The sequence below is a fragment of the Pleuronectes platessa genome, chromosome 16 (assembly GCF_947347685.1).
Source record: "Pleuronectes platessa chromosome 16, fPlePla1.1, whole genome shotgun sequence".
NCBI classification, from domain to species: domain Eukaryota; kingdom Metazoa; phylum Chordata; class Actinopteri; order Pleuronectiformes; family Pleuronectidae; genus Pleuronectes; species Pleuronectes platessa.
The window spans coordinates 23,910,601-23,927,371 of record NC_070641.1 but is presented as its reverse complement, the minus strand read 5'-3'; the positions used below and the strand labels follow the sequence as shown (position 1 = coordinate 23,927,371).

Genomic DNA, 16,771 nt, shown 5'->3' with positions numbered 1-16,771 from the left:
TGTGTGTGTGTGTGTGTGTGTGTGTGTGTGTGTGTCTTACTGTGGTTGTGTGGACACATTTTGGTTTCAAACTGTAACTCTGAGGACGTGTGTCTGTGATGTGGATGTGGAGTGGTGCCTGTCAGGACACGAGACCCTGACGTCAGACGGCTGAACGTGGTTTCACAGAATCACGACACCTTTCAGACACCTCAGGGAACTTTAGACAACTTTGTCTCTGACTGACTCCCCAACTTGGTTGTCATGGATACAGAAATAGCCCAGATGTAGTACATGATACAAACATACACACACACACACACACACACACACACACACACACACACACATACACACACAAACAGCAGTGTGACTCCAGGGTTTGATGCTCCTCAAATAGAAACGCAGAGATGAGTCATCCACTGAGCTACTGCAGTACACACACACACACACACACACACACACACACACACACACACACACACACACACACACACCCACCCACCTTTAGCAGATGTGTTTAGTATGTGAGACTGAGGAGATGTCAGACAGGTTGCCTGGCCACTTCTCAGTATTTACATTTCTTCTCTTTCTATCTGCTCCGTCTCTCGTGTCCTACTGAGGCAGATCTGAATCTGCCCGAGGACACAGAGCTGGTTTCATAGGAGCTGATGAAGAGGAGGTGAGATGGAGGTGATGATCAAATGAAATATTATCATTCCTGGAGAGGAAACTGTCACAAACATGCAGCCCTGATATTAAACGTGGAGAGGTTATGGAGGAGTCAAAATCATTGACATGTTTGAATGAATTAGAATCTAATCTACTGGAGACATTAAGGGTTTCACCATCAGCTGCTTTAAACCTGATTCCTAGTTTTTTAAATCCATGGTAGAAACATCTCTGTCCACTCCGTTGAAACACTGGAGCCTGTTTCTTAAAGTGCAGCTACACTCAGGACTGAGCTGCCAAATGGAATAAACAAAACCTATAAATAGCCAGTGGTTTTAATTAATAATATCCACACTGACAGCACAGTGAGCAGAGCAGCTTTAGGTTTAAAAAAAGTGACCTTTCCTTGATACTGGGTGACATTTCTCTACATCAGGCGCTGGGGGTGGGACCATCGGGACCAATAGGACCAGTAAAGCCTGCAGAAACATTGTGATAGCTTGTGTCTTGTGTTGTCTGCAAAGAAAAGACAGTTCCAACGATGGACCAGTGAAGTTGGGAGCACCAGTGTGGTCTGCTGGTGTTGTACTGGGAGCTGGTGCCAGTGTTGCTGTGAAAACACGAGGACGTGGCTCTGTGGTGGCTCCAGTCTGTGGACCTGTAAACATCTCAGTTTCATGTGCTACAGATGATAACATTCGTTTTGCAGATATTTGGTCATAAACATGATGACGGTGGTTAATGTGAGGTTCTGCCCCACCGGACCAATGCATGTCTGCACAGCCGTTTGACTGACAGGTGATCTCTGGGAAGTGCAGATCAGAAACATGACATCGCTTTAAACCCCCCCCCCCCCTCCCCGGAGCTGTAGGCTTACTGCTCTCCACCCCCCGCCCCCCTCTCCCCATCTCTCTCTCCCTGTTTCTATTTTTATCTGTAGCTCCTCCTCCTCTCTGGCAGGCTATTTTCATCTATAGTCCCCTCCATCAACCCCCCCATCTCGTGTGTTATAAATTCTCCTCTCCTCCCCTCTCCCCATAATCTTTTTTTAGCAGCCACTGCAACACACAACAGAAATATGAAGCTAAAATAAGAAGGCGATGGATGGATGGATGGATGGATGGATGGATGGATGGATGGACGGGACGATGAAGGAGTGCCTGTGTCCGTCCCCCCCCCCTCCTGTCTCTCACAGCTGATGATGAGAACGCTCATTGAAATGAAACAAGCTGCCGCTGACTTTCTCTTCTTCCTATGAACTTCCTTTCCACCCAGTGATCTACTTTCACTTGCTCTCTCTCTCTCTCTCTGTCTCTCTCTCTCTCTCTCTCTCTCTCTCTCTCTCTCTCTGTCTCTGTATCTCTCGCTCTCTCTCTCTCTCTTTCTCTCTCTCTCCTCCGTTCATTAAGCCCAGAGAGCATCAGGCACACACACACACACAGACACACACACAATGGCTCTTAGACAGTGAACATTAGCCGTCTGACCCAGCAGCTGGTTCTGCCTTTCTGTCTCCTTCGTGTGTTTTGGAGATAAGAGGCCAACATGTGATCCCTGGCCGCTCATGTTTCTGGGAGGATTCTCCAGCTCAGCCTTCCTCTGCTCACTTCTCCTCTTTTTTTTCTTACGCTGCTCTCTCGCTCTCCCCTCCTTCCTTCCATTTCCCTTTCACTGTCATTCTCCTCAGCTCTTCGTTCTAATTTTGGAAGCATGGAACCTCGGGGAGCGTTCTCCCAAAGCTATTTACGCTCCTTGCCTCTCCTCCTCCTCCTCCTCCTCCTCCTCCTCCTCCCTCCTCCTCCTCCTCCTCCTCCTCCTCCACCCCCCTCCTCCTCTCCTCTCCCTCTCGTCAGCCAGGAGGAGAACAGCATGAGGAGGCCTTTGATGCACCAGAGCAGGGGGAATTCGGCTTCTCCCTGTCTCTGTATTTTTGTTGTGTTATTAGCTGTGGGAAGCAGCAGAGCGGCTGCAGCAGCTCCGCTCTCCAGCCGAGCCCTCCCGTCACTCCTCAGCTTGGAATCGCTCGCTTTTTCCTCAGGAGCAACCCGTTGGCTGCCCTTCTGGTCTTGGTTTGAGAGTTGTTAGTGGGTAAAGACTCTCACAGGCTTCTCAGCACACCAGAAGAAATCAACTTTTTTTCTTGCTTTTTCTGCAACACTGACCCAAAAGGCAGCAGCCGCTGTCAGCGCTCAGGAGCTGGGGAAGTGCATGGGACCAGGACCCCAGGTGATGCACAAGTTACATTTCAGGACATTTCTCTGCCTGCTCCTTTCTGGGAAGCCCATATTTCCACAATTCTACCTTCGAAATTCGATTGAACGGGCGGATTTCTGCAACCTGTTGCTGATGCGAGGAGGATATTGTGTTTAGTCTCAGTGACTGGTCATCACAGCACACGGAGCAGCAGAAGCTCCACATCACTCTGGAGGCTGGAGCAGACCCTCTGCTGGATTACACAACTAAAGCTCAGAGGAGTCCTTTCTGTTTTTATGATGGGATTTGTGGTCATTCTTTTCTATAAAGTTTAAGATCATTTTTGCGATAGAGGAAGTTTTCAAATTAGCCGATTGTTTCCTCTTTGAAAAGCACAGCTCCATGTTTGTCGATCTGGCTCTTTGACAACTGGGAGTCCTACACTGAGCCATGGCGGTTTCCCCAAAGAGAAGCTGACTTCTTTTCGTGACAGACTAGAGGCTGCCTCTTGTCTTGGCATGCTGTTGCGTCCCACAGTGTCAGGATTGTGCGCCATGTTGCAGACCATCTATGAGACTGAGTCCTGCTTTTCCTCCTCTAGCACCGACAGCCACCATCAGCCTCTGGAGCTCCTGAATGGCAACGGGGGCTCCAGCGCTGCCATGCCCACCACCGGTGAGTCATATCTGGGAAATAGGTGTGTGTGTGTGTGTGTGTTTCAGAGGAATGATGCGTGTGTGTGGGCTGGACAGTCGATCTGAGTCCCTGGTTTTCAAACTGAGATGCTCACCCTCCTGGAGAGGCGTGAGAGCGACACAGCGTTTTGAGGTTCTTGAAAGGGAGAGAGAGACAGTAACGGCTGGATTGGCTCACTCACCAACACGGTCAGCAGACACACTGGCTGGGACACACACAGCTTATGGGGGCAGTTAAGGTATTTAAAAATCTCTCCATGTCAGATTAGCACATTTCACCTCAGATCTGTACTAATAACTCATGATACTAATGTTTAGATTTGCTGTGAGTTACACTATCATGTCCACCACAAAGTCCATGAGTCATAGTAAAGAAGAAGCTGCTTGTATCTCCACAGCGGCAGTTCTCCTGGTCAGTTCCAGCAGTTCTCCTCTTTGTTTGGGAACAGTTTGTGATGTGTGTCACTAGCTCCCCCTCGACATGTTCCAGTGAAGGGGACGTGGTCGCCCGGTCGGTTTAGTCATTGATCAAATGCTCAGACGCTCCTCTGCTGTGTGAGCAGAGACATTCAGAGGCTCCATTGAGACACACGGCTGCTAAAAGGTCTTAATGTCCGGTGCCAGGGGAGAGGTGAGCTGAGGTTGTAGCGTGGCTCGATGCCACCTCTTGATTCCAGGAGGATGGTAGTCGGTCCAAGCAGGACGCACATTCACTCTAATCCTCTTTTCGCAATTAAACTGTTGGCTCACTGGCAAACCCAGATCAGGGTATATATCTGTTTGTGTGTTTGTGTGATTGTGAGTTTGTCTGTGCGTTCGAACTTTACAGACACACACAGAGTCCTCGTTTCCTTGGAATATCCTTGAGTTTGGCAACAAACTGGAAATGATCTGCGAACAAAACAATGAACGGGTGATTTGTAATTCCCACTGTTACATGGAGTCGTTGGCTTGAACCTTATCACCTTTTCTACCACTAATTTGACTATTCATTGTTTTACTTTTATTGTACATTCATCAGACATATAAACTTCACCTGGATGAACAAGTGTGAAAGCAGAATCATTTCTTTAATCTCTGTTCAGCCAGTCGCCAACTTCCTCTGTCCCCGACTTTGGCTTCTTGAAGTCGTTGTTGCGATACCGCTGACGCCTTAGCTAACTCTGCCTCACGCTGCACTTCAGGAAATCACTTTGCTTCACTAAAAACTGTACTTGCTAGTGGCAGTACAGGAAGGACTGAGGTTGATGAACCAAAACATTAAAGCTGCAGGCTGTAAAACCAAAACACAGCTAAAAGACACTGAACTGCACAGAGCAGCTGAGAGGAGCTGCACATAACTCATGACCATCGTTGTTCTCATCAATCAATTCAATAAAACTTCATCTGTACAGATCATATTCACAGATTTCAATATCACTCCTCGTGTAAGTGATTGAACCAAATGACACCAAGCCTGGTGCAGCACAACAGAGCGTATTCCATGGATGACCTACTGTCTGCCAACCCATAATACTTCTGACCCCTCCGTCTCCATAGCAGCGCCACACATGTGACTCCTCTCTCTCTCTCTAAGCTTCTAATTTGTCTAAAGTACACACAGCCATTATACTATTTTTACCTCCCTCTCCGTCTTGCTCCCTCTTTTCTTTCCCCCTCTCTGACTCTCTCTCTTCTGGCTTTTTTTAGCGTGTTTTGCAGGGCTGACGTCATTGTGCCTATTTTCTTTTAGCAACACGGGATGAACAGGACAGGGAGAGACAGAAGTGAACAGAGGAATACTGGCTTCCAGAAATACCTCCCAGCAGCAGCAGCAGCAGCTCTGGAGCAGGAGACGTAACAGAACAGAGAAAGAGGGAGAGAACAGATCAAATACATACCTACTTTGTCTTTCTCCTTGTGTCTTCATGAAGCTGTCCTTTTTTTTTTACCATCATTAGCAGCAGCCAGTCTTGGCCAGCCCTTAGTGTAGCATTGTTGATTCTCTGGATAAAGCCTGGATCAGTGGATCTCAGGACGGAGCACAAAGCACTGCTGTCTCAGGCAGATGTTGGAAATTCCCAGTTTCAGGGCTTGACTCTCACTTTTTAGCCCAAGAAGCACGTGTGCTCCTGAGCTGAGGAACTTCTGACCACATCACTGAGGTGTGCTGCTTAATGAAGGAACAACGAGGAGATGTTTACAGGCTGGAGGAGTTCATGTTTTTGAGTGAGAATGGTTTTCAGAAGTGACGTCTTGATCAAGTTATTTTGATATTGTAGATTTACATTATGGTAGAAAATGTTCTGTGTGTGACACTTGAAACGATGCAGCTTGACACGACTTCATTTAACAAACCTTAGATTGAAATATATCTTTAAGAGTTCAAAAGTTGACTTGTTATGAATGAAGGTTCGGCTGAGAGAGTGCCAGCACCTGACTGGAGAGAAGACGTCTCCGTCTCAATCTGTCTCAATCACTCTCTGTTACCAGCGGCCTGCAAACTAGATTCAGATCTATCATCAGCTTATTGACTGAGTTAACATTAATGAGCTGATGAGATGAACCACGGCGCCGGTCACTGTTCAGGCGACAGCGACGCAGCTGGAAGGGAAAGTGATGGAGGAAGAACTCAAACATTTTACTTACATAAAAGTACTAATAAATAATAATATAAAAGTTCCAAATGAACTTTTCCACTTGAGGGAAAGTACGAATTTCTGTTTCTAATTTGACCAATCACGTTTGAGGCTGTGGTTGCCTGCAGGGAAAAACCGTCTGTAGCACAAGAGACACATCGAAGGAAATGCATCGGTTATCAGCTTGGTAATTTATCTTCATATGCAGGTAGCTGTTAATAGAGTCTAAATGTCTTCTGGACCTAAAACACATCACTATCTATGTTTGTGTGGAGAAACACAGTGTGAACGTGTGGAGGCAGATCCTCGATGCAGCAAGCAGCTGCATCGAGGAGCTTAGTGAAAGTAAAAGTTTAGTGAAAGTAAAAGTGTTAAGTGAAAGTAAAAGTGAAAAGTACCTTTTAAATATGTCTACTGAAGTAAAGTGCATATAGTGCAACATTAAAAAAATGTAAATGTTCTTATATTAGTTATTGTCTGACTCTCTGAGCTCAGTCTGTGGTCCACGTAATATTTTTTCCAAAGATTACTTTGGTTCAGTGGTTTATCGTCATTATTTTTATGTTTGAAAACAAAACACGAGGCTGCTTAGGCTGAAGTGTGTTATACTCATCATTTGCACACTCACATGCTCCTTAATACATTTGACAGCTCTCTAACACGTCGTGTCCTGAGTGGAAGGATTGTCCAGAACCCCTGACTTCTTCTTTAGTAATTCTTTAACTGAAACTGTTTGAAATGTGTCACAAGATTATTGGATTCAAACGCAGATTAAATCAACGGAAATCCTCAGGTTAACTATTCTGTGTCGAACCTGTGGCCTGAAGTCCACAGACACCAGCAGACACTTTCCCACGGCTCCACTGCTGCCTCCCTCAGCTCCTCCTCGTTGTGGAGTCTTCAGTCTGCTCTTTAGGAAGAGGAATGCAGCTCCGTCAGATCAGATGACTGACTCGGGCAGTCCAGGATATTCCACCTCTTCACCTTTAAAATCAATTTGACTGAATCTGATTACACCCGGTGCGTCTGTATGTTTCCTCTCCGGCCTTTGGTGTAAGTTAACCAGGAGTTTGCATCTTGTGGTGAATCCTGTGATGTTTTGGTCATGAGGTCTTTAATTGATGCTGACGAGGACCTACGTCCTGGAGAGAGTTCTGGACTTGCTGTTCTGTCATCAGGGATTTATTCACCACGTAAATGATGTTCTGCTCGTTTTATAGGAATCCGTATTATTGTTGTGACAATAAGATTATTAACATAGTGGTTTGATTATTAATGCATTGGAAGTATTTGTTAACCTACCTGCTTTTGCTTATTGATAATGATGATGACACACACTCTTGTGTTGCTTGGTTAGTGTCACGTCTGTTGTGTAGAAAAGCTTCAGCTGCAGCTTCTCATCTTGACCTGGTGCTGATCAGATGGAGCTCGTGACCTGGATGACAGCTCTAAATGAAACGCTGTCAGTACTGATCAAAGATATGTTGTGAGAGGAAGGCCCCCACTCTGTCACACCTCTGTACAACCAGTAGAGCTGTCCCACACACGTTGCTGTCGAGGGTTTGGTGTTCTCCGTCGTTAACTCCATTCATATCGTATCGGTAAATCATACTTAATCTTTCAAGTTGTATGGGATGAACTAGTTACACAGGATATTTACTCTTCATTTAGGAAATGAAAGTTAAATGTAGGAATGATGCTCAACATCTGGATCACTGTTTTCTTTATTTGTGCTGGACTGAGTATGTTTCATGCAACAATCCTCCTGAGCTAAAGACATCTGTGTGGTATAAGCATGATGCATACAGAGTCATATATAGAGTCATATATATATATATGTATATATATAGAGTCATAGTAGCGCTGAGGTCCTAGTTGACGTCTCCCAGGACTCACTGACGGGCCGCACAGACTCTCTTTTATTCTTTTTACTGCATCCATCCTGGTGCATGACTTACTGTGTAACTGCAGTGAGACTCAGATGATTGACTGAACGGTTGCTTACGACCCGCCTCCTTCAACACACTGTACGTTAGTGTGTGTGTGTGTGTGTGTTTACCAGACTATAAATGTCCTCAGTTTGACGTCAGACCCTGGCTGCTGTGGAATGCTGCTCTCTTGCCAAACAGACTGTTGTACACACACTCACAGACCAGTCTCTTACACACACACACACACACTGAGGCAGTTTTTGTGTGGGTGTGTGTGAGGCAGTGTGTGTGTCGCAGTGGAAGGGGAGACACGTGCGTCACAGTGAAATGCCAGAATATTTGTTTAGGTAATTTAGATGTCAGGGGGGGGGCGCACACACACACACACACACATGCACACACACACACACATGCACACACACACACACACATGCACACGCACACACACACACACACACCCTTATTTACCTATGGCTTTCTCCGTTTTTGGTTATGACCACATTTTTCAGTTTGTTGATTTTTCAGGAATAAGATGTGAGCTCGTGACCCTTCTCCTCAGAGTAGATACAGAACCTGCTCCTGGTGCCAGGGTCTGAGGTCAAAGGTCAGAGCTCAGGTTGGGATTAAAGGCAACAAAGATTGATGAAATCCGTCCTCCTCTAACTGATCATAATCCTCCAGGACGGGGCTAATGATCTTGGCCTTATCGAGGGTTAAGAGTCGAGCCCACGTGGGAAGCAGGAGCAGAAAGGGGGCGTGTCAAAGACTGGGAGGTGACCAGTCAGATCACTTTCCTAAAGAGAGGCTGGAGTGCAGACGACACAGCAGATACATCCTAATTGGATTTCCTCCCTGGCCAGCAGACAGGAAATAGTCTGACGTCCCAGCATAATGCAGAGAGTGGTTTCTTCCAGGAAGTAGCCTGAGTCAGAGGTGTAATCACCCACGACCAGGAGAGCTTACTATGCCAGGTCAGGGTCACTGCCCTGCTCAAAGGCACATTTACTAAATGTATAAAGTGGAAACTATAAATAAAGATGGACGGCAGGAGGATAATCTCCTGCTGCGTTCTTCATGTGTGCAACGCAGAGTCATGGGTCCAGACTTTCTCTGGAGTTTCATTCTCGTTTCCTGTTTTCATAGTTAAATGCTTTTCAATAGAAGGTTTCTTTCGATGCACTTGGCAAATTTAACTGACAAGACATTTCAAGTAACTTAAATGATCCAGGAGGAGTTAGTCAATATCTAGTTAGTAATTGCAAAGAACTTAAGAGGGGCCATCAAACAGATCCATGACCAACACACACAACTGAAGGTTTTATTTCTGCCAGGCTTGAAAAGATGATGGATTCCTGCTCGATGAGTTCAAACAGCTTTAACTTCACCTGGTGAGACGTCGGCTGAAGCCTGAAGCCAGAAATCAATATTCATTTGTCGTACTGATTAGCCCAAGTGGCTGCCACAGATCCAAACCAGTGCAGAGCAATGAACCTGTCACATTAAGCTTTAACATTTCCTAGTGTATTACACCAATTTACTGAATCCAATTCCTTTTTGTTTTGATATTTTTTGTCATTTTCCACCAAACTGCTTTCAAGACCAAACATACTTCTCTGTTCATTTGACCTTATTCTGCAGTTTCCTTTGTTTGGACGGAGCCTGGTGATGCTGTGTTCCTCACTTTCTCACAACTCACACAGCTCATCTGAATGTTGCCTGTGTGTGATGTAATATTCTGCTGCGTCTCTGACAGTTTCCAGACTAATCAATCAGATTCGTCCTGTGTCTTTCTGTCTGTGTCCGTCCTGCAGTAGTGGAGGTGAAGAGCAGCCTCCCGTCGGGGATGCAGAGCCCGGTGGGAACAGCCAACGAGCACAGAGGAGGAGGTGGAGAGGCTGGTGAGTCCTCTAAGAGTCCTTGATGGGGGGGGGGGGGGGGGGGGGGGGGGGGGGGGGTTCCAGGGTTTCTATAAATGGATCAGTGGCATACCAAGGAGATTTAGGGGATCCTGATGATCCTTACGTCCTTTTACTTAAAGGAGTTCTTCAAAGATCAGGTACCATCCCTCAGGGAGCACAGTTAAATCAACTGGGCCCAGTTGAAACAGACGTACCGGTTTTCAAAGGAAACTATTTGAGCGTCACTATCTAAAATAAATCTGAAAATGCAGTCATTCAAACACATGGTCATTTGCTGCCTTGTTCAGGTGGGGGTCCAGGGGAAGGCCCAGGAGGAGTAGGAGGTGGAGGAGGAGGCCCGATGGACCTGCGGACGGAGCCCAGGGTGGGCTCCCTGTCCGGGGGTGCAGCGGCGGTGGACACGACCTTGAGAGAGCAGCAGCTCCAGCAGGAACTGGTGATTCTCAAACAGCAGCAGGAGCTCCAGAAACAGCTGCTGTTTGCAGAGTTCCAAAAAAAACACGAAGTGCTAACAAGACAACACGAGGTCCAGCTGCAGGAGCACCTGAAGGTAAATTTAGATACAACCAGGGAGTCGCTCTGTTCCTCCCAGAACCACATAATAAGCAAATCGGCCGGACAGCCAGCGGGAGTCCTTCAGCGAGGTGTGTGTGTGTGTTTGTGTGTATTTAAGCAACAGCAGGAGCTGCTGGCAGCGAAGCGGCAGCAGGAGATGGAACAGAAGAGGAAACTGGAGCTACAGCGACATGAAGAACAGGAGAAACAGAGACTAGAGCAACAACTGCTGCTGCTGAGGCACAAGGAGAAAGGAAAAGAGAGTAGGTTCCTACTGATGTCACTACCAAGCCATTCACATGTGGGCGCTGTGACTGAAAGTGTTTGTGTGTTTCTGGAAGGTGCCATTGCCAGCACGGAAGTGAAGCTGAAGCTCCAGGAGTTCCTGCTCAGTAAGAAAGAGCCTGGTCCCGGTGGACTGAACCATTCCTTCTCCCCAAAATGCTGGTGAGCAGTCAGAGAGTTGAACTTGTCTCTGGACAGAACAGTCACATTTAGACTCAAATTCCTCACACAGGATTCTCCAGACTTTCTGCAGGCTGTATGTCAGCAGGCCAGGTGGAGTCGGTCTGCAGATAATCTGTTCAGTGCAGGTCTGAAAGCAGCATATGTTTATGGCTCTGCTTTTTCATCCTGAGATATTTGTTTCCAAACACTGACACGACCCTCTCAGGATTATCTGCAGCTCAGTGCAGGTCTGAAAGCTGCTTTACAAACTATTCACACCGACACTCAATTTACTAACCTGTTAACCTAAGACCGATCTGCATGTGTTGGACTTTGGGAGATTAAAAGACAAACCAGCCGGTTTATTTCATTCTCGCCCGGTTGGTTTCAGCTTTCGGCTTGAAATGATTCCCCCACTTTCAGATTCTTCCTTAATACAACTTTCAACAACGTTTAGTAGAAACACAGCAAGAAATCAATTGAGGAAGAGGCACAAAAATAGTTTTTCATCCTCACAGTTACATGAAATAACAAGGAAGTGATTCTGGGTAGTGCAGCCACTGATGAATGAAGCAGGAGAACACCAACAGAAAACCATCTTCACTGCTACACTTCACTTAATACTGTGAAACTGTTTTACCCACTCAGCTAACATCCATTCTGTGTGTGTGTGTGTGTCTCTGTGTGTGTTTCTCTGTGTGTTTGTGTGTGTGTGTGTGTGTGTGTGTGTGTGTGTGTGTGCAGGGGACACACCTCCCTGGAGCAGGGCTCTCCTCCGCAGAGTAACACCCCAGGAACTCCTCCCTCCTACAAACTGCCTCCAATGCTTGGGAACTACGAGGGCAAAGATGATTTCCCGCTTCGCAAGACGGGTACGAGACACAGGCAGAGAGAGAGAGAGAGAGTGTGTGTCTGTGTGTGTCTGTGTGTGTGTGTGTGTGTGTGAATGAGAGAGTGAGCTTGTGTGATCTGTAACTTTCTATGTAAAAAGTAGTTTGACCAAAAACTATGCACAGGTGGAATATATATGTATGTGTGTGTGTGTGTGTGTGAGTGTGTGTGTGGGTGAGGACTGAGTCTGACTCATCAGGGAGGAGGTAGCTCAAACCTTGGTATAAAACACTCAAACACACATTGTCAGACAAATGTTTGTATAATATATACAATAAAAGGAGAATCCATGAGACTCCATGTGAAGCTGTTTCTCTGAGCATGTGAGGTCAGAGTTAAACGCGTGGACACGTCCTCACAGGAACCTTCAGTGACTCTGACCGTCGAGCTTCCTGTTCTGACTCTGAGGATTGTGTCACTTATCAACATGCAACCACTTGCTTTTATGTACATCTTCAATTTGTGGATAGAAAGAATCTGAGTGACAGGAACTTCACTTCAAAAAGTATTTCTAATATAAGAGTAGTTTTATTGGATTCAAATGTGTTTTCACTCACAATTTAAACTTGACTGATTTGAAAGATGGACAAACATGGGTTGTTGTTATAGTTGAGCCGTGGCTGGTTGAGCTTGTTTCTCTTTGTGCTCGTTGCTCTTCACCTTGACTTTCAGACCAGAGCGACTTGACAACGCTCTCACTGCTCATCCGGGGATCGAACCCGCGGGCCAACACGTGGGCCGGCCAAAATGTAATGCAGCAGTCTCCTGCTGGCAAACCACCAGGCACCTCGATGTAACCCCATTAACTGCTCCGCCAAAGAAAACACACCACTTAGAACACAAAGAAACTCACAACACAAGCGACACAAACAGGCCCATCACATGAAAAATAGACCAAAGAAAATGACTCAAGATTAAAAGCTTGAAAAAGGCTAAATAAACAACATACACAAGCAACTACACTGTCATTAAAATGTGTTTTCTTCTGTCACCTTTATTGAAAGCAGACTGTTAAAACATGTTCTCTCTCTTTCTCTCTTTCTCTCTCTCTCTCTCTCGCTCAGTCTCGGAGCCCAACCTGAAGGTGCGTTCACGGTTGAAGCAGAAGGTGGCGGAGAGGCGGAGCTCTCCACTTCTCCGCAGGAAGGATGGAACGGTCATCAGCACCTTTAAGAAGAGAGCCATAGAGATATCAGGTGAACTCAGATCAACAGCTGGAGACGTTTAAATTAACTCTTCAATAACCAAAGTGGAGTTTGTATTCACTGTGCTCTCTCTCTCCTCCTGTTTGGTCGTGTCCCTCGCCCAGTGTCCTCCCTCTGTAACAGCGCTCCAGGTTCTGGTCCCAGCAGTCCCAACAGTTCCAACTCAGCTATCGCCAACGGGAACACGGGATCAGTGCCCAACATACAGACGGAGGTACACACAACCACTCAGACTCTTATTCTGAAGAGAGCTGTAGACACGGTCTCGTTCAGGGCAGGGGTCACTTTTATTTTGACAGTCGTGCACTCATGGCTCGAGCTCGCCCCCTGCAGTTCACTGTGGTAAGAAGAAAAGTTAAGGCAGCGCAGAGCAAAGCTGAACAAGGTTCTTTATAAAACCAACAGAAACACATCAAGGAAAACGACTGCACCAGACAAGTGAAGGTCTGTTGCTGTTATATCAACAATCACAGGGACTCAGTTTGAAAAGCTGACAACTAAACATTGCTACACAGTTCGGATGTTGTCGTCTTCTGGTTAGAGGGACATCTTGTTGTGTTACTGTAAAGAAACGACTCTTCATCAACGTGGCCGATGAGGAAAGTAAATCGTGACTCACAAGCATCGTCATCATTGATCTTACAAAGTGCAGCGTGAACACCGACTGGGACCAGACGCACAAAAAGCTTCCAAAGCTCCGGAGAGAGAAGACGCTAGAATGAGTCAGAGCTCACAGGCGATGTTAAAACAACGGTTATCACGTCAACCTGGATCAATCTGCAGTGAAACTAACCAGTGTGTCCTTGTGTCTGCAGCTGAGGTCTCTCCATCAGACGCTGGGGGCCGATGGGACACTGAGTCCGCTGAGTCTCTACACTTCGCCCTCGCTGCCAAATATTTCCCTGGGGCTCCCTACAAACACACACATCACGGTCAGTCAACGCAACACACTGTCACACACACTCGGGCCTGACCAGTTCACACATGGCTATGGTTCAGGTACCAGGGGTGTTATCCGTGTTTCTGCCCGGCCCTGTTGACTGAACGAGAACAGAACCAGACAGAACATCATCTCAATTCAAAGAAACATGAACTCATGTTAGTCAATGGAGTCAGTAGAGTTTTGATCAGGGGGCCGGCAGGAGAAACTCAGGAGAAGCTCAGGAGAAGCTCAGGAGAAACTCAGGAGAAGCTCAGGAGAAACTCAGGAGAAGCTCAGGAGAAACTCAGGAGAAGCTCAGGAGAAGCTCAGGAGAAACTCAGGAGAAGCTCAGGAGAAGCTCAGGAGAAACTCAGGAGAAGCTCAGGAGAAGCTCAGGAGAAACTCAGGAGAAGCTCAGGAGAAACTCAGGAGAAGCTCAGGAGAAGCTCAGGAGAAACTCAGGAGAAGCTCAGGAGAAGCTCAGGAGAAACTCAGGAGAAGCTCAGGAGAAGCTCAGGAGAAACTCAGGAGAAGCTCAGGAGAAACTCAGGAGAAGCTCAGGAGAAACTCAGGAGAAACTCAGGAGAAACTCAGGAGAAACTCAGGAGAAACTCAGGAGAAGCTCAGGAGAAACTCAGGAGAGCGTCCGGACAATGTCAGTGCTGGTGAATGTCACATTGTGTTATTTTACGATTTCCGACCACGGAACAAGGATGTCACATGTGACATGAGGTAACCATGGTAACTACCCCCCCCCCCCCCCCCATCCCCCTCAGGCCCCCCAGAAGCTGACTGCCCAGCAGGAGGCGGAGCTACAAGCCATCCAATCCCTGCGAGGAGGCGGAGCTCTCACGGGGCAGTTTCTGTCCACGTCCTCCCTACCTGCAGGTAAACAACAGAAAAGAATCACGCTGTAATGAGTTGATATGAGTTTTGAAATGTGTTGTTTTATTTGGAGCTTGTTGGGATTTAATAATGTTTCTGTGCAGGGGTCATACACGACGTGGAGACTCCGCCCACCAGCTCTCACTTGGCCCATTCCTCATTACTGCAACATGTTCTGCTGCTGGAGCAGGCCCGACAACAGACTGCTATGCTAGCTGGTACACACACACACACACACACACACACACTCACACACACACACACTAGAATACTAACATCAGCAGCAGTGTCCAGCTCATTGTCTTTTCGCTCAGTCCCCATGTACAGCCAGTCGCCGCTGGTCACGGCAGAGAGGGGCGTGTCAGGTGGGATGCGCACGGTCAACAAGCTGCCTCGCCATCGCCCGCTGGCTCGTACCCAGAGTGCACCTCTGCCCCAGTCCCCCCAGGCCCTGCAGCAGCTGGTGGTTCAGCAGCAGCACCAGCACTTCCTGGAGAAACACTACAAGGTGCGCACACACACACACACACACAAACACACACTTAAACATACATACGTTCACATAGTAACGTGAGGATTTGTATCTAGATGCTTTCCAAGGGGGCTGAACTTCCCAGGCCACCCCCCACCCACCCAGAGGAGACGGAGGAGGAGCTAACAGAGACCAACGACATGCAGGAGGATGACGGAGGGATGGGACCTCACAGGTCGGTATCGAGTCTCCTCATCTCTATGTATCTATGTAATGTTTAACAGCTTAATGTCATTGGTGAATCTGTGATAACATTTGGCTCAGGCTTCAGAAGGAGGGGTCAGACGACAGCACGCCCTCCTCTGAGAGACTCAGCGTGCACCTGAAGCTGGAGGAGGAGCATGGGGGCATGCAGGTGAAGGGGGAGAGTACAGAGAGTGAGCTGGATGAAGAGGAGGAGGATGAAGATGTCATCCAGCTGGAGGAGGCTGACGAGGAGGACCGGGGGATGTACACGCAGGTCTGTGTGAACACTTCTCTCTGAACCCGGTGGTTCTCCACTCTCTCTCATTCCAGACGGAGACGCGTGGACAGATTGTGAAGCAGATGTGTGTTTGATGAAGCAGTTGTTGCTGAGCTCACTGACAAACATTCAATTTCCTGTGACTGCTTCACAACAGTAGTGAACTTGTATTTCACTAGTTAAATGTTTCTAAATGTCAAGCTGCAGCTTTAGAAAATGTTCTGTTTACTTTTACCCTGATTATGAAACTGCTTACACGCAGCATCATCCCACAAAGTGATGAGTCACACGTGTCATCGTTCGACCTCCGGCTGCTTTCTGTCGACACTTGGACTTTTGCTTCAGGTGTTTTTCACCTTCACATCGTTTAGGAACAAACTAGAATCCTCGGCTACGCAGCGTTTGTCTAACGGCATAGTGCGTACAGTATATATTGATCTGTGGCTACTAATAGAATAGAATACAAAGAATATTGTCCTTGCATGGTGATGCAATTAAATGTATAGTGCCACTCCATAAGGGCCGGGGGGGTTGTGCTCAATGCTCATGGGAAAAGCAGCTTTTATTCGAGGGGAGAGTTGAATGGATCCGTCAGAAAGTACACGAACAAGTGCACGATGAGTCATCGACAGAAAGCTTTGACATACAGGATTTAATTATAGAACTACACAACAACTATACATATACATATACATATATATATACACACACATATATGTGTATGTTTGTAAGAGTCAAGTCAGTGTCCAGGTGAAGCGAAGCCAAGAGACTTGACAAACCACACACAGCTGCCGACGCTGCAGTGACATCATCAACTGGTGACTCAACCACTGGACTGTGTGTGTGTGTGCGTGTGTGTGTGTG

General features: G+C 47.0%; 1 protein-coding gene across 1 annotated transcript in view; it reads left to right on the top strand.

Annotated features, from left to right (window-relative positions):
- The first annotated feature begins 3,239 nt into the window (after nt 1-3,239).
- hdac5 (histone deacetylase 5) overlaps nt 3,240-16,771 on the top strand; it is a 23,755-nt gene continuing 10,223 nt past the window's right edge. Inside the window, exons 1-14 of the mRNA XM_053443277.1 lie at nt 3,240-3,519; nt 9,900-9,986; nt 10,295-10,557; nt 10,681-10,825; nt 10,904-11,009; nt 11,754-11,881; nt 12,965-13,096; nt 13,210-13,319; nt 13,921-14,037; nt 14,804-14,915; nt 15,017-15,130; nt 15,227-15,420; nt 15,501-15,619; nt 15,709-15,904. Coding sequence (XP_053299252.1) covers nt 3,363-3,519; nt 9,900-9,986; nt 10,295-10,557; nt 10,681-10,825; nt 10,904-11,009; nt 11,754-11,881; nt 12,965-13,096; nt 13,210-13,319; nt 13,921-14,037; nt 14,804-14,915; nt 15,017-15,130; nt 15,227-15,420; nt 15,501-15,619; nt 15,709-15,904 — 1,980 coding nt within the window. The 5' untranslated portion in view covers nt 3,240-3,362. The remainder of the gene's footprint in view (nt 3,520-9,899; nt 9,987-10,294; nt 10,558-10,680; nt 10,826-10,903; nt 11,010-11,753; nt 11,882-12,964; nt 13,097-13,209; nt 13,320-13,920; nt 14,038-14,803; nt 14,916-15,016; nt 15,131-15,226; nt 15,421-15,500; nt 15,620-15,708; nt 15,905-16,771) is intronic.